The following is a 25,706-nucleotide window of genomic DNA, read 5'->3' as shown; positions in this document are numbered from 1 at the left end:
CAGGGGCTGCACCAAGAATTTGGTACTCTCTCCCACCTGCCATCAGAAAAATACCTTCTCTGGCACGCTTCAAAAAGGAGGCCAAAACTTTCCTCATAGGAAAATTCCTCTTCTAATCTCTGCCTTCAACCACCACAGAGAGCCTGACTAAGCTAAGATCATCGCCTGGTCCTCAGATCACCTACTCACCCCACCAAGAAGCTGTGGGGTTTTATACAGTTTAACTGCATCCGTAACCACACACACAGGTGTCCCTCTTTTCCCTATGTGCCCAGCTCCCCTGCCCCTTCCAACCGTTTCGTATACTTCTGTATGTCTATGCCTTTTTGTTCACCTCCATAAATGTTATTTTTGTAAACCTTGTAAAGCGCTCGGATACCCTCACGGGTCAAGTTTGCGCTCTATAAAACACTAAAAAATAAATTAAAAAAATGCCACTTCTACCCTGCTTCCACACCTCATGCACTGCCCCTTTTTCTCAAATAGGCAAACTACAATACCGGAGGGGAACCTAGGACTCTAATGGAAATCAGGGCACTCTGTGACATTGTCAGGCTTAGAAAACACAAGATGAACTATAATATGGAGTAGTTATTTACTTAAATAACTAGTACGTCACTTATACCTCTCAAGATGGATGGGACGCACTACATGATATCAATACATTACAATACAGTTGTTATTTCACATTCACATGCCTGCTGGTCCATATTAAAATCTATGACATGAGTCTGGGGGTATTGTGTGTCAGTTGCACTATACCAGGATTTGTTAAGGGGCTTCATATATATTATAAAGGATTGGTTCCTGGCCCTTTTAGAATGTGATTCTGGTAATCAGTCTCAGGTTCTTATTGATTTTACCATTCATCAATAAATATCTTTGAATAATACAGTTAGTGCTCCCCTTAGAAAAAACAATTTTTTTTGTCTAATTACAAAATAGCAATGTCTGCAGTATGTATCCACATTCAATAATCTTAGTCTGTTTTCTAGTCAATTAAGAGCTGTACATTAATTTACCTGATATTTCCCTCCAATTTTAAATGGAAAATCAGTGAACGTTTCTAGTTCAGTTCCCCAGTTGTCATTTTCCATGTGGTTGCAAACTGTATAGAATGTCTTTCCATAGTTGAATCGTGCATCAAAGTGGAACAGGATGTTTGTCGCATCTTGCATAAAATTAAATCCAAACCTAAGAAAGAGGAATAAAATCATACTTTTATGAAGTTACCCAATTGAACAAACTATAGTTAATCAAATATTAGAAAATAACTTCTGCTTTTTAAAATTTCCTATTATTGCTAATCTGTCAAACTAATCTCCAAATCTTCAACCCCAATGGTCTCTACTTGTCTCAGCCTTAGTTCGTCTGATATTTCAGACAGTATTCTAGAGCCAGGTAATGCACAGCTCAACAAGCTTGCCGTAAACATGTGTGCAAGAGCAATTGATGACTGCAATTCACTCAGGAACGAGGAGGAGCATGTCTGAAGAGAGTGTTTGACGAACATAGAGAAACGTGTCCAACAGGGTTTAATTGGGTAAGGATAGCAAATCATCTGCTCCCCATAAAAGGACTCTCACCAGAAGCAGTCCCAGCTGTCTTAACTGCTGGTGTGCTTTGTGCTCACTGGTAGTTCATGAGTGTGGATTGTTTAGCAGAGAAGATCTAGGGCCATAATATACAAAATGCCCAGGTGGCGCAACAGGCATGTGAGCCTGCTTTCTGTGCCCCCGGGGCACTTCGGTATTACAGAAATTATATAGACGATTGTGTGGTCCTTTCTATAATACAGATAGCTTTGCTTCCCTCCAGCTTTTTGGTCCTGGAGCAGCCGGGAGTGCTGTGGGCCACTACGGGCCCCCCTCCCCTTATAGCGCGCAACACCTGGCGACCTGGGGCGTGCCTCGAGCTGCTAGTTGAGCCCAGGCACTGGAGAGAGGCTTTTTAAGCTGGCCTGTCTGCACTTCGACTGCTTTTCCTGCAGAAATTGCTGTGGGACTCCCTACTCATGGCGACCTCAAGACCGAAGAAGTAGCGGTGTATTAAGGACCTTCTTGTTAAGGCCAGTGCCTCCAGCACCACAGCCTGGGGCACACTCGGCAGACAGTGAGCAGGGGGACCCCAGCGGGCCAGTCTCTCTTTACTTCTCTGACCTGGGAATTTCACGCTATTAAGAAGGAGGTCCTTCTTGAACCCCGGGAGATGCGTAGAGATATGGACTCAGTTGGGGAGAGAGTGGATTCCCTGGCGAACCAAACACAAACAAGAGATGAAGAGGTCTACTAGCTCCAGCAGGAAGTCCTCCGTCTTCAGGAACAGCACCTGGATCTCCAGGCCCACGCGGAGGACCTGGAAAACTGGTCCGCCGGAACAATATTCGGATTAGAGCAGTCCCTGAGGGCCTGAAGGGGCAGGACATTGAAGCTTTTGTGGTGGGTCTTTACCGTCACATTCTAGATGCGCCCCCGGAACAACAGATGACATTGGACTGGACACACTGCGTGGGGCATAAGAGATCTGTGTCAGCCCCGGCCAGATATTTTAACTTGTGTACACGACTTTCAACTCAAGGAACAGATCCTGGTGGCAGGGCGAGCGAAGCATCCTCTCAACTTTCAATCTTCTAGGCCCCTCCTATTCCAGGACTTGGCTGCCTCCACCCTGCAGAAATTACGTGTGTTTACACCTGTCACAGCATTCTTCATCTCTAAAGGCATTTCATACTCCTGGGGTCACCTGTTCTGTATCGTTTTCAAATGGGAGGGCAAGCTTCGTCAAATCCATTCTCGGCAGGAGGCCTTGGTCCTACTTATGCTGCCAGATGAGGAGAAGAATGCTCCGTCGTCGGGGGAAGCAGGGACCCACTGTGATGGCGTGGACGAATGGAAGTGGGTGGGGGGGCGCTCCTCACACCTTCGCCCTGACCTTGAGACTATGGCCAAGGAACGACAGGCCTTCATTGCATGCTGAGGACTTGGCTTCTGCGGACTGAGGAACACAGAGCTTCAGTCTCTTTGGGGCAACTTGATTGAGGGGTAATTTTGGGTCTATGGGGCTTGGGTCTGGGGAGAGGCGGGCGGAGGAAGACCCCTGCTGTTCATCTCATGCCACACTTCAGGACTTTTCCAGTTCCAATTTTGTTTTGTTTGGGGTAATGGGTTTCTCTCCTCCGCCTTCTACATTTAGGCATTTTGCTCAGCATACCGGTTGGGTTGATCAATCAGCAGTTTGGCAGGTCCTGATGCGTTGTGCAACAGACTGGGGGTAGCCCTGGGAGCCCCGGAATGGCAGGTACTGCTCGGTATTTCCTTCAATGACAGCTGACTTTAGAATTCTGTCGCTCAACATCAAGGGCCTAAACAACCCTGTTAAGAGGCGAGCTGTTCTGTCCTTCCTAGAAAACTCCACCGCCCACATCCGTCTCCTTAAGGAAACCTAACTCCTTTTACAGGATACCCATAGATTGCGATCTAGGGCCTTCCCTCATCAGTTATTCTCCTCACGGTCCTCTAAAACAGCAGGGGTGGCGATTCTGGTTGCTGCAGGGTTCCAGGGCAAAATAGGACACAAGCAGGCTGAGATCAAGGCTCGACTTTTAGCTTACTCCTTCACACTAGTACATCACTCCTTCACCATGGCCTCGGTTTACGTCCCCCAATGAGGGTCAAGAGGGGTTCATATGAGAGGCAGTTCAGGAGCTGGCTTGACTGCCGGACCAATCACTATTAATAAGGGGAGAATTTAACTTAGTTCTCGACAATGATATGGATGGATCCTCCCAGCGGTGGGGACAGTCCGAGGCTATTACCAACAAAGGGAGAGGCTTGCTGGCGTATGCGGGGCTCACGGATATCTGGAGGACACATCATCTGGGGTCTAGGGACTACACCTTCTACTCACATTCCCACAAATCGTACGCCAGGATTGACTATATCTTGACCTCCGACGCCCTCACACACTTGACGCACGACATCGAGATCTTCTCTTGCCTTCTGTCTGACTGCTCGTCAGTGCGGTGTCACTGACTCTGCCTCATGGCCAATCCCCCGCCATCTGTGGCATCTTAGAGAACCCATGCTGCAGCGCCCTTCTGTGTTCTAACAGGTCACTAATGCTATCACTGACTACTTAGCTATCAATGATGCCCCCGACATCTCGGTAGCGACCCTGTGGGATATTCAGTATAATACAGTACACTTTCCTTGTGAGCGGCAAGTACACCTTTTGAAATGTGTACTAGGCTCAAACAAGGAGAGCGCTCCCTATTCAATAATACCATCTCTAGTTAGTAAAGAACCCCAAGTAGTATACCTGTAGTCAACTAATGCCATGCCCCTGATGTGCAGGCCACTGTGTTCACCTCTGAAGTACTTGATAGACAAGAGTTACCATTTTGTTTTTCACCTCAGCATGCAGCAATGGATACAACTTGTGGTATTAGTAATAAGCATATTGTCCATGGGTCACCCATTAGTATAGCTCTGTGTCCCCACCCTGTCATAAGAAAATGCCGGTGTATCCCAACTAAGATGTGGTTGTGTTACTGCACACGCAAGCTTTAGAAAACAATGTGAATACAGTCTTGAAGAATGGTCTAGGTAATGACATATTAACCGACAGGTACAATAATTTGGTAAACACCACCTTCTTCCTCAATGCCACTGTGCCAGCCATGGGCAATGGAAGCGAAATTCATCCATTCACTACATCTTGAAGTTTGAGACTTGGTCATAATTATCTTGAAATTTTAGCTCTATGCCTAGTTGTTTTTGATATTAGTATCAAAATAAAGAAGGGGACTAGGAGCAGATGAAGGTCCAGTACCAGTGCTCCGGAACTATAATCAAGTTAAAACCAGGGGGGTCATTTGTTCTAATAAAGAAGAAGAGTGTAACAGTCAGAAGGGACAGTCAACAAGATCTTTTGATTTTGTTGCCGTTCGATAAGTGTGAGGGTGTTAAATGTGAAGTGCAGTGTGGTGATAGCAGGTTAAAACTGACTAGGAGATGGAGGGGCGTGGCCAGCAGCATGCGAGACTAGACGTGTCTCCCGGGAGCTCCAGGCCGACGTCTAAATATCCGACTTACTTTCCACCTACACGAACGGAAAATCGCCCAAATACTGTAGGGGATCACCTGGAGAGGGACGAGCGGTCCGATCCACACAAACGGAGCCGCTGGAGTGAGCAGCATCGAGTTATATGCGGCACAAATGAGAGAGGGGAGGACGCCGAACAAGATGGCGGCGCGGTGAAAAGACGGGGAGGAAGAACACCGCCTTACTGGGCGATTGCACCCACAGTGGCGGAGAACGGCAGGTGAACCCGGGAGGGGCCGAAGTAACACCGGGAGTGGCCGGACGTCCCAACGGTTCAAGATCCGTAGTGAGCTAGAGGTGCACCGGCGGGAACAACTGTCCCACGGACGTGGGGTACACGGTGCCCAGAACCGGAGGGCCCCGTAGGCAGGCGCCCAGAAGAGGGCGTGAGCAGGACACCGGACTGCCGACTGGGGCTCCCGAGGCGGAGGATAACGCCGGGGCGCGAGGCGCCCTTTCTCAAGATGGCGGGCGCCGCAACTTACTGACGAGCGGGGGAAAGCCCGGAGGCGCTAGCGGCAAGAGTACCTGATTTCCTGTCCATCGCCAGTGAAGAGTCGGCCCAGAGGAGGTACCTGGGGGCGGCCGGTGCGGGAGAGTCGCAGGAGCAGAGAACACGGAGGTGCCCGTACTTTACCAAGATGGCGGCCACTGTTCCAGCGAGTTGCGGTGCGTGAGGAGGGCTGCCAACCAGGGGACCGGCGAGGCGGAGGGAGCAAGGCCGCGCAGTGGGGTGTACGTGGCAGGCTAATACGCCGAAGGGGGAGACTGGGACAGAACCCCCACCCCCCCCACCCCCCCCACCCCCCCATCGCAACTACACCCGGAGCGGAGGCCTGGACGCAAGGGAACCAGCGGTACAAAACTAACAGAGCTGAGCCCCAGGAGCAGAGCTACAGACCATAATCCCCATACCGACACGCAGAACTCTGGGGGAAGAAACCGCTCACGCAGATAACCGACACTGGGAGAAGACACCCGATGAGCTACGCGGTCCACGTTTGGTAGCTCTGGGGTGGTGAGTCTGGAGCGGTAGCCGCAGCACGGGCACGGTGGTGAGTTGGGGCAACGAGTGGCAGCGGGGACACCGGATGCAGCGCTGCCACCACCGCGCCGCAGAGTGAGACTGACCCTCGCCCATTGGGGTGCAGGGGCCGCGAACCACAGAGCGGAGCAGGAGTCCAGATGGAGGCACGCACCCAGAAGGGGCATTGACGGACCGATCAGAAGGGGACAGGACGCCAGGCGAGTGCAAAACTCGGGTCGGTTATCAGGGGCCTGAGAGGTGGGGCCAACCAACACAGAGAGCCGGTCTCGGCGATTGGACATAAGGTGGACACCCCTCCGCGCAAGCGGCGCACTGTGAGGAGTACTACGAGGAGGCAACCAAGTCAGATCGGCCCACACGCCTCGACGCAGGGCGCACCAATAACTCAGCAAAGATGGTGAAGAAAGATCACCCCCCTCCCAAGCCCCCCAAACAGGGCACGCTGGACACCTTTACAGCGCCGAAAACATCCAAAGACAACGCGGGTGCCACAGCAGAGGGAGCCACTGACACGGACAGGCTACTAGCAGCGATCCAGGCGTCTAGAGCTGACATACTGGACTCCCGAGCAGCATTGGAGGTTAAAATTGGGGAAGTAGGCTCGGAGGTCACGCTCCTGCGGCAGGACTTCAAGAACCTCTCCGCCAGAGTGACCGAGACTGAAACACGCATTGGTGAGGCGGAAGACTCGATCACGACACTCAAGAAAGATATGGCGGAGCTTCAGGCGTCACACAGACAGCTCCTCTGGAAGGTGGATGATGCGGAAAATAGGGCCAGGCGCAATAACCTACGATTCGTGGGATTTAGAGAGGGGATCGAGGGGAACAATATGGCGGCATTCCTGCATACATGGCTTACGGACACCTTCACAAACACCCGCTTCTCGTCCTGCTTTGTGATCGAAAGGGCGCACAGGGCGCTCCTTGCGAAACCTCCGGAGGGCGCCAGACCCAGACCAGTGATCGCCCGCTTCCTGAACTTCGCTGACAGAGACTTGATATTACGTGAAGCGAGAAAGATGGGCAACATCCGACTGGAGAACACCAACATATTGATCTTCCCGGACTATAGCCAAGAGGTCCAGAGACAGCGGCGCTCCTTCGACGCAGTGAAAGTTAAATTGAGATCATTGAACATGACGTATATGTTGCTCTTCCCGGCAAAGCTCAAGATCATATACAAAGACAAAGCGCACTTTTTCAACCACCCGGACGATGCATGGGAATGGCTGGAGGAGCGACCGATTCTCAACAGTCGGGAAACGGCGGGGAGAGAGGAACTGGCGAAAGCAGCACAAGCAAAGGTGCGGTGGGGCTCACCTCAACGGCAGAGGAGGAAATCTAGGAGACTGCACTCGAGATACACGGGGACCCCGTACCAGCCACGCCCGTCGGCAGGCACTAGGAGAGGGAGATCTGAGTCACCGGGGACGTTGAGCAGGGCACACAAGTCACCGTTGAGGCACCAGGACCAGGCCTGTTCGGAGGGGGAAAGAGAGCGCCTCAGGGACTCGGACAGGAATGATGAGATGTCGGACAGTGACCAACATTCCTTACATCCACTGGAAGCAGAGATACGACAGTTAGAACGGGACATACCCGATAAGAACTGCAGCACGGTACCGACCACGCAAGACTCACACTCCTGACCAGGGAAGAGGTGGACGGCTGGATGGTCGGTCGGGACACGGACATGACACGCAAGTGGCCACAAACCTTTTCGTTGTTGTTTTCTTTTCCTTTGTTACCCTTTTCTGTTTCCAGGAACAGCGTATTTGTTAGTTTAACAGTTGTTCCGTGGCCTTGAAGCAAGCACAGGGAGTGGTATATACCTCGGCCGGGGATCCGCCCGGCGTGGGGGATACATCACGAGCTGCTATAGGCAGAGTCTGTGGGACATAGTTGAATAGAGGGAGGGAAAGGGGGGGTGACAGACCGACTTCTGCCGACGGCTTGAACCTTAATGAGGTCGAGTCTGGAGGGGGAGGGAGGTGGGGAGGGGGGCGGAAGAAGGGTGCGAGGAGTTGTTACCAGTTGGGGAAGTTGGGGGGGGCAGTGGGAAAGGGTACACGGGAGGGAACACGGTCAGACACATGAGAATCAAATTGGTCACACACAGTGGCAAGGATCTCCTACAGAACTCCAGAAGTGTTGCACAGTATTGCAGGTACATTAACGGCCACAGAAAGATTGCACAGGGGGATTTCCATTTTGTCATGGAATGTTAATGGACTGGGGTCCAAAATAAAGAGAGGATTGGTTAATGCATACATCAAGAGGCTCGCACCAGACCTTATACTCCTACAGGAAACGCACTTGAGGAAGGGGACATGTACATTCATAGCGAGGGGAAGATACAAAGTCTTGACACACGCGGGCTACACGTCCGGCGCCAGGGGAGTCGCAATACTAATTGACAAAACACACCCCTTTACAGTGACGCGCACATGGAGTGATCCACAAGGTACATACGTGGGGATACAGGGAACATGGAATAGACTACACATGACAATCGTCTCGGTGTATGCCCCACCGAAACTACAATCACGCACACTTAGAGAGGTGGCGGCGATCCTGCTGGAAACGGCAGACACGATGCAAATAGTGGGGGGGGACTTCAATGACGTAATGTCGGAAGAGCTAGATCGTTCAGGACCTACACGTAGAGGGGGGACACAGACAGCACTAGCGAAATATATGGCAGAAATGGGGCTCACTGACACATGGCGCTGGCGACACCCAACACAGGAGGAGTACTCCTTCTATTCAGGGGCACATAAGACCTTCTCCAGGCTAGACTACATTTTCGTGGCACGGCAATACATGTCAGAGGGAGATGACCTCACGTACAAGGCGAGGGGGATATCGGATCACTCCCCCCTGTTTGCGAAATTGGGGAAGACCACGGAACGACGGGAGACGGAATGGCGCCTGGCAGCATGGGACATACAAAACCCAGAGATACTACGTGGTCTGAGGGCAGACATAAAAGTGTACGTAGCCGAAAACGAGGGTTCGGTAGACTCCAAAATTACCTTTTGGGAAGCCATGAAGCCGGTGTTGAGAGACAGGATTAAAGGGAGACTGAGAGATGAGCGGCACAGGCAGCACAGGGAGGCAACAGCGTTAGAAACTGACATCCTGACTCTGGAGAGAGACTACCATGTGAACAAGGGGGTGGATATACTGAGGCAGCTGCAGGACAAACAGAGAGAATACCGAGAACTGATGTCTAATGAGGCAAAGACGCAATCGTTAGCAACGTTACACCGCCTATATGATGTAGGCGACAAATCGGGCAAACTGTTGGCATGGTTAAGCAGAAAAGAAAGAGCGGCGCGGTGGGTGGCCCAAATCGGGAGGGACGAGGGAGGAGTGGAAACAAACGACAAGGGCATTGCAGACGCATTCGTACAGCACTATGAGACCTTCTATAGAGGAAGAGACCTCGGGACAGTGGACGAGGCATTGCAATATATGGTAAACGTAGAGGTTCCATCACTGGAGGTCGAACACAGTGCCTCACTAGAGGAGGGAATTACTCGGGAAGAGATAACCACAGCCATTAATAAACTGAAAACGGGGAAAACACCGGGACCCAACGGGTTCCCGGCGGAATTCTTTAAAAAAACGGCCGACCTGTTGACCCGTCACCTCTTGGACCTATATGCCGAAGCCTACGAGACAGGAAGCCTCCCACGAGATTTAGCGTTGGCAACCATAGTACCAATTTACAAACAGGGTAAGCCGGTGGAGGACTGTGCGTCGTACCGCCCCATTTCGCTCCTGAATATGGAGGTGAAAGTACTAGCTATGATTCTGGCGGCGCGCCTACGAACGGTCATCCCTGACCTTATTCACACGGACCAATCCGGGTTTTTGCCGGATAGAGCAACAAAACTCAACCTCAGACGGACGCACAACTGGCTCCAAGAGGTGAGGGATAGGGCGGAGCCGCATTGGTTCTTGTCATTAGACGCTGAAAAAGCGTTTGATGCGGTTCACTGGCCATTTCTTATGGCAGTACTGGAACGGTTTGGCTTTGGTCCCCACTTTCGGAGATGGATAGGGCTGCTGTACACGGCACCGAAGGCACGGGTACGAGTGAATGGATGTCTCTCGCGAGAATTTCGAATAGAGCGAGGCACAAGACAAGGGTGCCCGCTGTCGCCTCTGCTCTTCACACTCACAATAGAAATATTGGCAACCAAAATTCGACAAAAGCCCGAGATCCATGGTTTTACGTGGGGTGCAATGAGGGGGTCTCAGGAAAAAATCTCACTCTATGCGGACGATGTCCTACTTTACATTACGAACCCCGAGATCACGGTAGGGGCGCTGTTCAAAGAATTGGAGGACTTCGGGGCAGTGGCGGGCCATACCATCAACTGGCATAAATCAATACTATACACACCGCAGGGAGCAGTACGGGGGATAGCGCTACCAGACCGCCTACTCACCACTGTGGAGGGGTTCCAATACCTTGGGGTCTATATCACAGCGGACGAGAGGCTCTCATTCCAGAGGAATGTGGGTCGAATAATACAGGAGGCGGTGGAAGACATGACAAGATGGAGGCAGTTGCCGCTCACCCTCTTGGGGAGAGCGGCAATGTACAAAATGATCACATTACCCAAATTCCTCTACACGCTTCAAAATGAATATTATCCGCTCCCGGCTACCACTATCACCAGAATTCACGCAGATCTGCGATCATTCATATGGCTAGGCAAACAACCACGCATCGCACTCCAGACGCTCCAACGACACCAATATAGTGGAGGGATTTCGCTGCCGAACCTAGCGGCTTATTACTGGGCGGAACACCTGACCCCCATAAATGACTGGCTGCATGCACCAGCGGACCACCCCACGTATGCTTTGGAAAGGCATACACTGCCAAAACACAATATACTTCACTATCTATATGGTGGGCAGACAGGGAATGCGCTCTTGCCCGCTACGGTGATTACACTCCGGGCGTGGACTCGGGCTACGAGAGCCACGGGATGGGAGGGGCGGCTAACACGTCAGACTCCACTATGGCACTGCAAGTGGCTCACGGAACTGCAAAAATTGAGGGGCTTCACCAGGTGGGATGACATAGGGATATCCACTATTGGGGATGTGATCAGGAATGGTGAACTGAAGTCATTCACGATGTTGCAGGCGGAGTTTGGATTACACCACACACAACAATACAAACACGTACAGCTAGCACACGCTTGGAAAGCGCAGAAGATATCATTACAAGACATACCAGAATATTCACCTCTAGAAGGGAGACTACTACAGGAACAGATGGTACATCAGGCTGTATCCCTCACGTACAAAACACTCACAAATAATATGCTGGGGACACTGGCGAAACTCAGAGGGGTGTGGGAGGCGGAAGTAGGGGAATTGGAAGACCTAGACTGGGAGCTAATACTGATGCACCCCCGAGAGGTGGCCATTAAATCACGGTTAAGGCTGATCCAACTGAACGTGTTACATAGGACATATTTCGATAGGAGGCGCCTCCTCAAGATGGGCAGGATAGCGGACGCCTCATGTCTTCGATGTAGATCAGAGCAGGGAGACTTTTACCACACCATCTGGTCATGCGCAGTAATACAGGAATATTGGTCCCTCATTTTCGCGGAGCTGGGGGAGGTACTGGGGATAGAGTTAACACTGGACCCGAAACTAGCGCTCCTGGGAATGGTAACGGAAGTAGACCTGCCGCGCCCGCATATCACTTTCCTGGTGCTGGCTTTGGTAGTGGCCAAAAGGGATATTGCGAAATACTGGGGGGTGGCAGAGAGCCCGGAAATAGAGGAGAGGAGGAGAGGGCTGGACCTCTATATGGCAGCAGAACGAGTGACATACAAGGCTAGAGGCTGTCCCAAAAAATTCAGGAAGGTATGGAACAAGTGGAGACAATATCACGGCCTAGAAGTGGGGTGATAGGGGGAAACACACAGAGGGGTGGAGGGCGGAGTGGGGCGGTGGGGACCACGGGATAGCACTAAGGGCCTGAGGGAAGGCAGTGACAATGAGAACCTGAACTCGCCACACGTATGGGGTGGTATGCACAGTAAGGGGTAGGGAGACAAGCTACTGCACTTTGTTTACGAAATGGCATCGAGGAATATATGACTCATGGACAGAGGAAAAGTAGATCTGACTGTCTTCCCTTTTAGGAGACGCAGCTGCCCGTTTATTGATATGTAATGGGGTGGGGGGGAGGGGGGGGGGGAGTTGTTAGGTAGAAAACGAAAAGCAGGAATGGAGGCTTGCGGGTGGGGCGCGTTAGCCTTAACACGATTGTACACTAATTGATGTGTCTGAAGTTGCCGCCCAGCCTCAGGGATGTGGGCATGACGGCTGTGGAATGGTGACATGCGGTATATTTGATGTGATGTCGGGGGCTAGCTGCACCTGTGTCCTTTCATACCTGCACAAAAATAAAGTTTAAAAAAAAAAAAACTGACTAGGAGATGTCATATACTACTTTATTCTATAGAAGCCCCTATCAGATTAATACACCACAAGTGTTTTAGTGCAACTAATCAGGTCAATAATGTACCCAAGCAGCTTAATCAAGTTGAGTGCAGGTCAACATATGTTTCGCACCTCTTTAGTCGATACAAGGTCCGCAGCGCTTCTTCAGGACCAAAGGAAAGGGTGAGTTACCTACCCCACTCTTGGTAGACATCCTAGGTCCCCCACATTTTAAAGTACGGGTGGTACTCGTGTGTGGTGATAAAAAAGGCATTTTCCCACAAAAATGAAAAGAAAGTTTAAGAGAAAAGATAGTGATAACGATAGTAAGCCCAGGGTTTTTGCCCCTGGTGTCTCTAATATCCAGATTTCCGAATATATATACATATATATACCCATTTGGTGAACATATTTGCAGAATAGTAGCAAACTGTAATTTTTACACACTGACGTATTGCCTCAATCTAAATTAGATTTGTATAAGAGATAAAGAGAACCGAATACGAGGTTTTGGAAGAGAAGCCTCTGACTATAACTCGATGTACAACTAGATAACATCCCAGGATTGTGGGTGTTACACAGAATTAATTTCGCCCTGGAGAAGTCCTATTCAAACAGGACAAAACGCATTGGTTGATGTTTTTGTTATAGTAGTAGTAGTAGTAGTATAAAGCTTTATTCGATTTCATTACATGAGAAATCATAAAAGCACAATAAGTAGAAAAAAACAGATAAGTACATACATATATGTCAACAGTTTAAAATAAGTATTAAATCACATGGTGCATAATTCGTTTGTAATGGAACCGATCTTTTGATTAAAAAGAAACATTTAGCTAAAAGTTTATAAAATGTGTCTAATAAGAAGATAAAAGACTTAACAAACAATATTCACAAAAAACCTCGCTGTTACATTGTTGACCGTGACCTAATTATCGCTTTAAGGTATGATGTTACAGCCAGGATAATCACTGTTGATTCTAACATCTGTAGTCTAAGCAATGCTGCCCTGCAATATCTAATGTTCCAGCATCTGAGTATCGGTTCAAGGTATTTTTTCCTGGGTACCGTAAAAAATTTGCAAAATAAAGTGCAGTGCAAGGTAGATTGTGGGGATACATCATCACAGGGGCATGCAACTTTGTCAGAAGACCAGACGTTTATCACGGGAAATAGAACCATTCTAAAGAAAGAACCAAAACGAAAACGGGCCAATATCCTGCAGCTAAAGCTGCTCGGCACCATCAGAAGATATTGCGGAGTGCCCTCACCACTCAAGATCAATTGGTGTGCCATTGCCGTTTGTTTTTCCCTCTCTTTAACCCATCTTTGCTCGTCCAGGTATTTCAGGTAACGAGCCTTCAGTTCTTTCCTAGAAATATCTTCAAGTCTCCTGGGATCAGTAAAGTATTCGGCGTACCCAATGGCATTCGTAAGCCCTTTTATGTAATTGAGCCACATCATTTCTCTGGCCCCATCTAATTTGAGGCAATCCCGTATTACCTACCTGTTAAAACCCGTTTCATCCGTTACCCATATCTTGTGCCATAATAGCATCGGAGCTACCTTGATGGTATCTGACATATAAGGGATGTCTAATTCCTGATGGCATATATAGGTAGAGGAGGAGGCTGGAACGCACAGAAGACAAAACGCATTGGCTGATGTTTTTTTTTATATGGATTGAGAATAAAGGAAATATACATCATACAACTGGCATGAAAATCAACTCTCTTTACACAATCTGATCCTAGTGGACACTATGGACATTAATAATTGTGCATGTAATTCAAAGGATGGTGCAGGTCCGATATATGGCATTGGTATTGTTTCTGTATTACAGTGAAACTGGCTGTGTTGAAAATCAATAATTATCAGCACAAATTACCATATCATCACAATGTTGTACAAACTCACTTATAACCCATTCACCATCACAGTCAGGACGTGGTCATAGAATCGCCCATGCCAGCTATGTGGTGAAATGGTACCAAGGGATTAGAAGTAGGTTTGTTGCCGCTGCCCAGCTGGTCATCTGTTTTAGTGCTGTATTTCAAAAAATAAATTTCAGGGTCTATTTAAACTTGTTTTTTCAGGGGCTTACTTTGCTGGTGTTTTCCTTGTTTGCTTGTTTGCCTCCTGCACTGGTCTTCTGTGACTGCTGTGCCATTTGCGTGGAGGGCTGAGGAAATCTAGCTGTACCACTTCTGGGCCAAGCTCACTTCCGAGGTGGGGAGTGGTCTAGTTGCTATTTCTGTTAACACAAGAGGCTGCCAGTATAAATTCTGGTGGCCGGGGGGTTTTAGAGAGGAGAAAAACTGGAGTATATCCTTCCTGTAAATTATGTTTCACAAAAAATACTCCAAAATGATTTCACCAGGATTGAATACCTGGTGATGTGTAATCTGCAACGTTGAACAAGAAGACACCTTGAGTGGTGGCAGAGAATGTAAGATTAGCCACTCAAGAGAATAGGGCCATGCTAATCATGTCAGTGTATTAAGAGGAAAAAATACTATTTATTTTTAATTACCCTCACACACCCTAGTGGTGTATTGCATCATCATCGGGTCACCCCGACCCCTAAAAGTCGGGGTGGGCTCAACCACAATGTTGGGTAGCTCTTAGAATAGAAGAAGGAAGGGGGGCTTAAAGATGAAAAAACCTCAGTCAGACCCCTGGTTTCCCTTTATTCTTGGGTCTGTCTGGGTCACTAAAAATCTAAAAAACGGGTCTCAATTGGATTTTTATGGTCCTAAGACCCTGGTGCCAACATGTTTCAGTCCACAATGGCCATAAAGGTCCGGGACTTTCTTCGGGGCTGGAAAAGAACCCCCCTCTATGTGTGGGGAATTAAAGGATGGGAATTCCCTATTCTATTCATGTAGCGAGGGAAGAATAGCTTCTCCTCGTGTGTGTAAAGAATCAATTAAAGTGTCTTTGTGTTGCCAGGCTCCGTCCAAATTATGGGGGCTTCGTGATTCTCCCAGGACCTAAATGAGCATTTAGGTGGTCTCGGGTTGAAGAGCTCACCCGGCTCTTCTACCTACTGCGGCTTTGGTCCCTGGCTTGCTCTTTCACCACCCTCATCACCTCTTAAAAGGGATGGTGGAGCGGGCACGCAGTGGATTAGAAGCAGGTTTGTTGCCGCTGCTCAGCTTGTCATCTATGTGTTTTAGTGTTCTATTTTAAAACTTTATTTTAAACTCGCTTTTTCAGAGACTATTTTAAATGTCCTTTTTCAGGGACTTACTGTGCTGGTGTTTTCCCTGTTTGTGTGTTTGCTTCCTACCCTGGTCTGCCGCGGCTGCTGTGCCGTTTGTGTGAAGGGCGAGGAAACCTAGCTGCACCACTTCCCGTCGAGCTCACTTCCGGAGTGGGGAGTGGTCTATTTGCTCTTTCACCACACTCACCATCTCTTAAAAGGAAGGTGGACCCACAGTGGATTAGAAGCAGGTTTGCTGCCGCTGCTCAGCTGGTCATCTATCTGCTTTAGTGCACTATTTTAAAACTTTATTTTAAACTTGCTTTTTCAGGAGCTAATTTAAACTTGCTTTTTCAGGGACTATTTACAAAGTGCTTTTTCAGGGACTTACTGTGTTGGTGTTTTCCCCTTTTGTGTGTTTGACTCCTGCCCTGGTCTGCCACGGCTGCCGTGCCGTTTGTGTGGAGAGTGGGGGAAACCTAGCTGCACCACTTCCGGGGTGAGCTCACTTCCAGGGTGGGGAGCAGTCTAGTTGCTCTTTCACCACACTCACCACCTCTTAAAAGGGATGGACGCGCAACGGATTAGAAGCAGGTTTGGTGCCACTGCTCAGTTGGTAATCTATTTGTGTGCGCCCGTCAACGTCCCCCTGGGGCCTGGGGCCAGAAACCCTGGTCCTTTGGAGCCAGAAATAATTTCTTAAACCCCCATGCTTTTACATCGTCTACGGCCCACACGTAACAAACATTATCAGGTTTTTAGTCATGACAATCGTCCACCTTTATCCGCTCTCTGCCAGTTATGTATGCTCCCCTTATACCTATCCAAGGGCTGTCAGCCCTGTGTATCGCCCCCAGGTCAGGGAGGTTGCACCTGTAATCTCCCTCAACTGCCGGGCTGATCCTCTCCTGCCCCAAGAATGTCAGTGTTTCAACTTAAAATGATTTTCTCTCCCCAAGTACACTTATTTAATTTTATTGGTGATGTCAGTCCCAACGCAGTATTTCTTACAGAAACTTGGCTTTATGATGGATCCTTACCTGATGTTAGTTTAGCACTCCATGCCAACTTCGCTCAGAGGCCGGATCCTCCAATCAGGGGGACTCAGGCACATCAGACTCAGAGCGAGATGAGTGGTCTAGCGACAATTCATCTACGAGCCGGAGGGGAAAATCAAGACCACAGAGAGGTGGTTTCAACTAAGGATTTCCATCACAGCAGATGTACCCTTAGCCTGGTCCATTCGGCCCAATTCCATTCCAGGTACCCCCCAATACTAAGCAGCACCCTTCATCCACCCTAACTTCAACCAGACCTGTTTTTTATGCCAAATAGGGAGGAGAGGAAACCGTGGGAAAAGAGGAAACAGAAGGGTCCAGTGGGAAGACAACAGGACAACCATGAACACGAGGAGCCAGACCAGAGGTCAACAGCCCAGCACAAGCACAACGAGGGACTAGTGCTCAACCTTACTGAAACAACCCTAACTCCAAAGAAACTCATGGTTCTGAACAAAGGCTTGGGATTGTTCCAACGACCTTTTTGGATACATTCCAGTTAAGATGCAAACTTAGCGAATTCTTTCGCAAAATCCGAATTAAAACGTTCTTCATGGTAAAGAATTAACCAGAAGACGACAGTGGCCATACAACTCTCTGTCTGTCTGAAGTCTACCTTCTGTCCACCTACATCACTCATGCCACCATAAGTTATCGCCTTTGAGGAGGGAGTAAGCAAGGAGGTTGAACAATTTCAACCAAAGAGGGATGTATATAACAATTTAAGCAGGAAGGAACGTGAAGCCTTAAAAAGTTTAAGAACCAGAGAGGACATCATTATCAAACCGGCCGATAAAGGCGGAGCAACTGTGATACAGGGAACCAGCACCTACAGAGAAGCTTGCCTGACCCTCATTTCTGATGAGAAACATTACAGAAAGATCTACAGGGATCCTACTGCACGTCTCAAGAAAATAATTAAGACTTTGACAACAAAAGCCTTGGAAAATAACTGGATTACCAAGAAGGAACGAGACTTCCTCAGAAGACCCGAGGGTTCCCCTCTTATACAGTATACCAAAAATACATAAGGGCAAATACCGCCCCCAGGGAGACTCATTGTATCGGGGACTAGGTCACTTCTTGAACCGTTATCAAAATATACAAACTGGTTGCTCAGACCACTTGTCATACGGATACAATCTTATGTACAGGACACTTAACATCTTCTTAAACTTCTTGCTGACCTCAAATACAATACAGAGGAGAACACAATGATGTGGTTAGACGTAGAGGCACTGTACACCAGCATTCCTCAGGAAGAAAGCATTACCATGATTGAGGAACTCCTACGTAAGGAGGAATGGCAATGGGATGCACGGTAGCAAATGTCATCACTTTGATGCGCCTGGCCTTAACAGAAAATTTCTTCAAATTTGAAGATCAACTGTTCTTTCAAGTCCATGGGACTTCCATGGGCAGCACATTTGCGCCAAGCATAGCGGTCTGTTCATGAGCCTTTTTGAGGAACAATACATCTGGCCGACCAACCCATTCTCTGATAGAATCAGCAAATGGTACAGGTACATAGATGACATCCTTGTCATCTGGAAAGGAGACAAGCACAGTATAACACATTTTTCAGGGTGGACTAACCAGCTCAACCCACACCTGCGATTCACGTTGACGTCAAGCAGTGAGAAAGTATGCTTCCTTGACGTAAACCTTACAGCTAAGGATGGGAGGCTAATCAGTTCATTGTACACAAAACCCACAGACAAGAACAGCTTGTTGCACTTTAACAGTGCACATCCACGGGCCCTAAAAGAGAATCTGCCTGTCTGCCAATTCCTTAGGATTCGTAGGAACTGTGCCGACTTAGGTGACTAAAAGTAAGAAGCCGAGAAACTGACCAACAATACAACAGAAAGCATATCCAAAAAAGATTATAGATAAGGCACAGAAAAGATCACGGAACACCCTGAGAGCAGCCCTCTTATAAACCAGCCAGAGGCAGACTCATTGATATGTGTCACCACGTAAAAATTCTTCCTCAAACGAGGTTAAGAAAATCATAAACAAGAAATGGCACATCTTGACATCAAATAAACTAACATTTGAAAGACCTATGTTCTCCTTTAAAAGAAACAAAAGCCTCACAGATACACTTGTACAAACGGACACATATAAACCCAAGGGCACAAACCAACCGACGCTGTGGAATCAGCCTCCAGGCATGGGTCATTATCAATGCCGGTCTTGTGTAGTGAGTCCATTCAAGGAACACACCAAACAAATAAACCTAGGCTTGGGTTATCCTTGGGAACAATGGGCACATACAAACTGTAATTCTGACAATGTGGTGTATTTGATTACATGCCCCTGCAAACTGATGCATGTTGGGATGACTAGTAGTAAAGTTAAAGTACGGATAAGCAAACATCGAAGTACAATAAGACGATCCATAACAGCAACAAAGCTAACTGCCCAATACCTAGAAAAAGGCCTCTCTGACAATGACATAAAAAGGACCATTATTGAAAAAGTAAAGGGAAGTGGTAACCAGACAAAGAGACTACTAGAACGGGAACAACAATGGGTCTATTGGCTGAAGACTCATGAGAATGGGTTAAACGATTCCATTCCGTGGAATCAACTTAATCAAAGATGAGTTCTGTCTAGTGCATGTTTCCTTATAATTCTCCCAAAACTGTATTAAATATCATTTAAGGTTTTCCCACATGTAGGGACCCTCATATACCATCATATCACAAACGCCACGTGGTGGTACAGAGGGATCAATGTAATGCCATGTCTACCCCTTTGGGTAGAGTAGCAGGGAAGCTTACCTGCTCCCACTTTAATCATAGCTGGTCTTTAACAAATTACATCGCGTTAGTACAGACTAGGGATGTTCAAGCGTATAAAGTTATGTCATTTGTATGACGTTGTGTATTTCATAGCGGTTTTATGCAACCATCCGCTGGTTTATCCTTGTACAATTATGTATGAGAATGTACAGCGAGTTAGGATCTGGACAGTAACCTGTCCGCGAGCCTATTCGACATATACATAAAAGTTTGCTCTCTTCCTTTATGTGGAAATGTATAACAAGTAAAGAACAGGCCTTCGTTAAAAACAGCCATAAAATTGTAAAATACATGTTTTTTCCATAAGTGGGATTCAAAAAGGTGTGAACAGCAAGGTAAAATGTAAGCGTTAGAGAAATCATAAGTGTTACTATTTATGCGCTACTACGAGAGCCTGGGCATTCCACTGGACTACATTTCCCAGAATTCCAGAAGGTTCGGTATACGCACATCTGATTCCCATGTCTGTGCAACGTGTGACACACTCAGTGGGAGTGACCAATCGCAGCAACAACACGGAAACGCCGGCTTCTTAAGGCCAGTCCGAACAGTCCTCTGAGCGCAAGCCTGGGTACACGGACCAAGTAGTTGTGCTTACCGGGGAGGACCCTTGACGAAGTAAGTATAAAAAGAAGGGGTATACAGCTGGGATCTCACTAATACCAGGTATGGCTTGACCGTTGAATACCGATGGAAATAACAAAAGGCAAATGTGGTGCCGCTTTCTTTCTTGTTTCTCTTCTTGGTGTCTCCCTCAATTGTTTTTACGATTGGCATACGACAACAAACAGTGTTTGACTAAAGGGCTACCCTTGATATTCTGAAAGCCCCAGTGATGTATACACTCTCCCAAAATGGGGTAAGGGAGAGATACATGCTTGAAATGTTTGTGCGAATGTGACACAATGGCAATTGGTTTTAATATAAAATTGTGTGGTTTGATGCGAATGACACTGGAATGGTTTCGAAAGTGACTAAACATGCACTGTAACGTAAATAGTGACAGTATGCGATATATATCGGCACATCACTGTATATCACAAGCCAAAGTGCTACATTGATATATAGTTCTAGATATACATACCACGATGGTATGACGAGTGATGACTTCTTCACACCCTCCCTGTAGGACAAGCATGGGTGTATACAAGAGCACATTACCAATGGGAAGCATTGATACTGTGCCAATAATGTTGCTCTATGATCTCCTTTCTCTCTTCTCCATTCTTATTTCCAGATGGAGTCAAGAATCATAAAAGCAAGATAATTAATCTAATGACATTAACAAAGGAGCAGCTATCTTCCCTTATAAAATAAAAGTGGATAAGAATTACCCGGTCCCCAATAACCAGGGAGGATACCCCCCTTTTCTGCCCTGAAGAAAGTCCTGGACCTTATTGGCCAATCAAGGACTGAAACATCTTGGCACTAGGGTCATAGGACCATAAAACTCCAAATGACCCCCCTAGTTTTGCATTTTAATATCCCTGACAGTTCCACGAATAAAGGGATACTGGGACCTGTCGGAGGATTTTAATCATTAACACCCCTTGGCCATATACATTTTTCCAAGAGCTCCCTGGAATACGGTTGAGCCCACCCTGACCTTTAGGAGTCAGGGTGACCCGATGATGAAGTATGACACTACTAGAGTATCTGAGGGTAATATTAACAAAAGGAATTGCTTCCTTCCCAACAGTCTAGTGGGTAACAACTAGAGTGCTTCAAAAGAACCTTCCCATACCTAACTAACCAGAGGTAGCTTTAAAAACTTGTGACCGTGTTTCACAAGACCGTGGGGTACCTTTTGTGGAATAGAGTTTAACACAGGGGGATGTACTACAACTAGAGATTCCCTCTCTGCCTTTACGGCACAGGAGACGTTTCCCTTCTTTCAGTGTCATAGTTTTCTTGGACATAGAAGAAGCCCAGACAGAGATGGATACCAAACAAAAGCAGATGGGGGACTGCTCAGCACATTACAAGACAAGGCAGAAGTCTTGGAAGCTCGATCCCGGAGAAGCAACATCCGAATCACAGGCCTCCCGTAATCCACCAGTATGGGCAGCATGGAAATATATGTGGAGGAGCTACTGGTATCGCTATTGGGCAGTGAGACCTTCTCGCCAATGTTCGTGGTGGAACAAGTCCATCGCTCAATGGGCCTGAGGCCTCTGCCAGGAGGCCCATAATTGCTAAGCTATTGAACTATAAAGACAGAGATGCGGCTCTGAGAGTTGCTATAGAGAAGCAGACTCTGCAACATGAATACTCCACAATCTCACTTTTCCCTGACTTTACGGGGAGGGTACAGGAGGCAATTTTCCCCCTTGACAGACAGCTGCGAGAACAGAACTTGGACTACGCTATGTTGTACCCAGCATGCCTATGGGTTAATAGGCAAGGAAGATTGAGGATTTTCACGGATCGCAAGCTTTTGCAGAAAGCTCTTAAGGAATGGTCGAAGAAAGGAGAGAGTAGTAAAGAAGCAGATGACCACAAGAGCGCTCAAGGAGGGAGCCTTGGCGATCAAGACTAAATGAGACTCCATGCATAATAGCAGCTAAGATCTTGATCCTTTGGGTGGGAGGGGACTTTCCTGTTTCAAGTAAATACGCAGGCGGGGGAAGGGGCCTGTTAAATGGGTGGGTGCAGAACTTTAAAATGCATGAAGATAGAACACCAGATGATGCTGTAATCAGTCTGGTGACTTAATTAGCAAATTGTCTCATCGTGTGAGTATTTTTTTTAAATGATATTCAGAACTGTCAGTCAGATATGCAATATAAGTTAGATGGCAAACACAGTAGATGGCTAAATTACAGAGGGAGAGTAAAGGGCGAGCTGTCAACATCCGCTCACGAGTGTGAACCACACCATGGGGGTAAGCCAGAAATGTTCGTTATTTGAAACAGTCACATGGGATCCTTGTAAAATTGTTGTGGGGAACTCGACTGTGCAAAGTTGGGGTGTGCATGGGGTGGGAGGGGGGTATCAGAGACCTAATTTGTTGGCAAATACTATTACGAAGCAGCATAACCTTAGAATGCACAACACATTGAGCAAAAATGGAGAGCAAAGGGTCAGTACATTAGATATACACAGAGCAAGACTGATGAAAAACACTAAACATGGCGCAGACACAGACCAGTAGTGTGAAAATGTTAACATGGAATATCCGTGGTCTCAACGAATATAGTAAATTGCAGAAAGTTTATGCTTACCTTACTCGGCATGGCATAGATATTGCGCTATTGCAGGAGTCACACCTGCCCACCAATAGTAGAATGTTGACAAGTAGATGTTTACAGGGTGATATACATGCAGCAGGATTCAATACACAACAGACTTAGAGGGTAGGTTTGTCATCTCTAGATGTAGCGGGAAGGGGGCTGGACTTCGACTTAGTGAACATACAAGCCTAACTATAATAACCCACAGTTTTAGGCAGACTTGCTGGAGAGGTTGTGCTAGCTAGTATGGGGACCTTCCCCAACTCTGGGGAGGCGATTTTAACTGTGTGCTGGACCAGTCACTTTACCGCTCGGGAGGCCCAACCCTGCGCCCCTCAGCAGCTACCAGGGTTATTCTAGACACGACTGATCCGCTAGATTTGAGTAACGTATGGAGGACGCGCTTGCCCAGACAGGGGGGTACACCCATTATTCAGCTTATCATGACTTACACAACAGAATTTTACTTACTGTAGGAGAGTAGGATCTGCTTACTATGGTTACCCCCACTTTTTGCTGTGTTTCACTGGTTTATCCACTTTAGTCTGGCTGTGGCCCTGCTAACCAGGACCCCAGCCTAGCTGTTCTCTCTCTAAATTGATTGCATGTACATTAGGTACACTCCGGATGGGTTACCCTTGTGAGTCCCTAGTATATGGTACCTTAGGTACCCCAGAGGCCTACCTGGGCCTGAAGCATGTATTATGCCACCCCTGGGAAGCCTTCCAAAATGGCACCACAGGTCTGCTACTGCAGCCTGGGTAAGGTGGTACTTGTACCCCTTACTTAGATATAGTATACATATATCTACCTATATATATAGACACATGTAAACCTATAAGTCACTCCTATGGCAGGCCTTGATAATCCTGAAGGCAGAGTGCTTGGTTTTGTGTGAGAGGGTGCCCAAGCATGAGCTGAGCCCCTCTGCAGCTTTCGTAATCCCTTCCTTATGGCTATTCTATGATACAGCCAGACCATATACTCTTAAGTGCATTATAACCTTGCAGTAAATGCTAACTTTGGAATGGCTGCATCAAAACATGTTGTGTTTGGTGTCAAACACTTTGGAATCTAACCCCCCCCCCCCCCACCCGCCAGTCTCTAGAATTTCACCCTTGTAGAGGGAGAAGACATGTACACACTCACTTACCCGGTAATAGTTTTAAAGAGCCCCAGCATCACAAAATGGATGCTGCTGCCACAGACACGAGCCTGACCTCCTGCTGCTGGATGAAGCTCCGGCAGGGGAGGCTTGGACAATAGGTTTCCTGTCCAGGGAGGTGCCAGCACCTTCCCAGACAGACTTTAGTGTATTGGGCAGGGTGGGTTGCATTCAGTGAATGCATTTCAGACAGTGCCTGGGGAACACAAGGTGCCCCCATGCATTTCCCAGTTCAAACCGGTAGCTGGGGCACTCAGCCCCAGCTCTGGCGCAAAACTGGACAAATAGGAAGGGGTGTGACCACCCCCTCCCCATGTCCTCCCATAGGTGGGACCCTGGAGTTAGTCCAATCTCTAAACTTAGTATAAGTATAGGAACCCAGTCCCAAGGACTTTAGATTACCCTGGACGAAACTCTGAAACACAAATCTTGGACCTTCGACATTCCATTTCGACTGGAAGATGGAAGAAATCTCCCTTGGGGTCAAGGAGTGACTCCCCTGTTCAAACAGGCACCAAATAAGCATCTTGCCGGTCTGCATTTTCGCGTCTCCCACCGGACCCCTAAGAATCTGCAACACAGGACATGGAATTCCAGACATCTATGAGGCCAACACGAGTCCCAAGCAAAGCTGAGACCTGAAGCCATCACAAGAGACGTGAGACCTGAACTCCTGGACATCCAGCACATTTGCTAGTGCATCAACTTCCCGAACTTTCCCGAAGTTGTGCATTGGGCTACTTGTAGTCCAAGCCCTGAGCACCTTTTGCATTTAAGATTGTGGGCCTACACTCCACGAGTGTTCCTTGGGCTCGCTTTTGGCATTTCTGCTCGAGGCTCCTTTGCAATCCCTAGTCCGTCAACTGGTGGGTCCCCACGAAGGTAAACCCTTTGTTTCTTGGACTTTCCTGGTTGTTCCAGACGTGCCCTGACTACCCTCCAAAGAGTGAATCCCTCAGACCTTGCTGGTCTGCACCGAAGCCAATCTTCCCATTCTGCATGGATTGCTGTTGCCAAGGCTTGTTGGGTCCAATCCAGATACCGACGCTGCTGCACTCGACATCCGACGTGAGACAGCTCGAATCCAGCTCCTGGTTGTCGTCAACACCTCCTGGACCTCGTGGCTGAAGAGTCAAGCTTCACCTACATCACCTTAAAGCACCCTACATCGGCTGGCATCTTCTTGTCTCCTTCCTGGTCACTGGCTAGTGACCCAGACTCTGTCCCCCCTGCTTTCAGGTTCTTCAGATCTCCGATCCACCCTTGGATCCATCCGGACACTTTTCACCTGGTCGCCTGCTGCACTTCTTTGCAGCTCTCCATGAGAAACGACGATGAAACCCGACACGAAAAGACACCTATGCACCCGGCTTCCCTGGGTGAGATAACACGAGTACTTCGGTGCTCCCGTGGGTCTTGATTCTCGAAGTGTCCAGTACTGAAAGGGTTTTACCATAGTCCACACCCAAGTGTCGTTAAACTTGTAACTTTAACTTTCGCCATAGAAGTCAATGGTGATTCGTGGCTGTGTTTAGACACTGCACCCGCACCCCGTGGGTCTCCTGGGTCCCGACCTTGGGTGGTTCCTGGTGTCCC

At 48.1% G+C, this 25,706-nt stretch overlaps 1 protein-coding gene across 1 annotated transcript in view; it reads right to left on the bottom strand.

Moving 5' to 3' along the window:
• LOC144782679 (galectin-3-like) overlaps positions 1-25,706 on the bottom strand; it is a 156,125-nt gene that overhangs the window by 9,607 nt on the left and 120,812 nt on the right. Inside the window, exon 5 of the mRNA XM_078662018.1 lies at positions 1,023-1,194. Within this exon, the coding sequence (XP_078518144.1) occupies positions 1,023-1,194 (172 nt within the window). The remainder of the gene's footprint in view (positions 1-1,022; positions 1,195-25,706) is intronic.

Source organism: Lissotriton helveticus, chromosome 9 (assembly GCF_964261635.1).
Source record: "Lissotriton helveticus chromosome 9, aLisHel1.1, whole genome shotgun sequence".
In the NCBI taxonomy this organism is placed as follows: Eukaryota; Metazoa; Chordata; class Amphibia; order Caudata; family Salamandridae; genus Lissotriton; species Lissotriton helveticus.
Note: the sequence above shows the minus strand (reverse complement) of the source record. Positions and strands in the feature narration are given on the sequence as shown.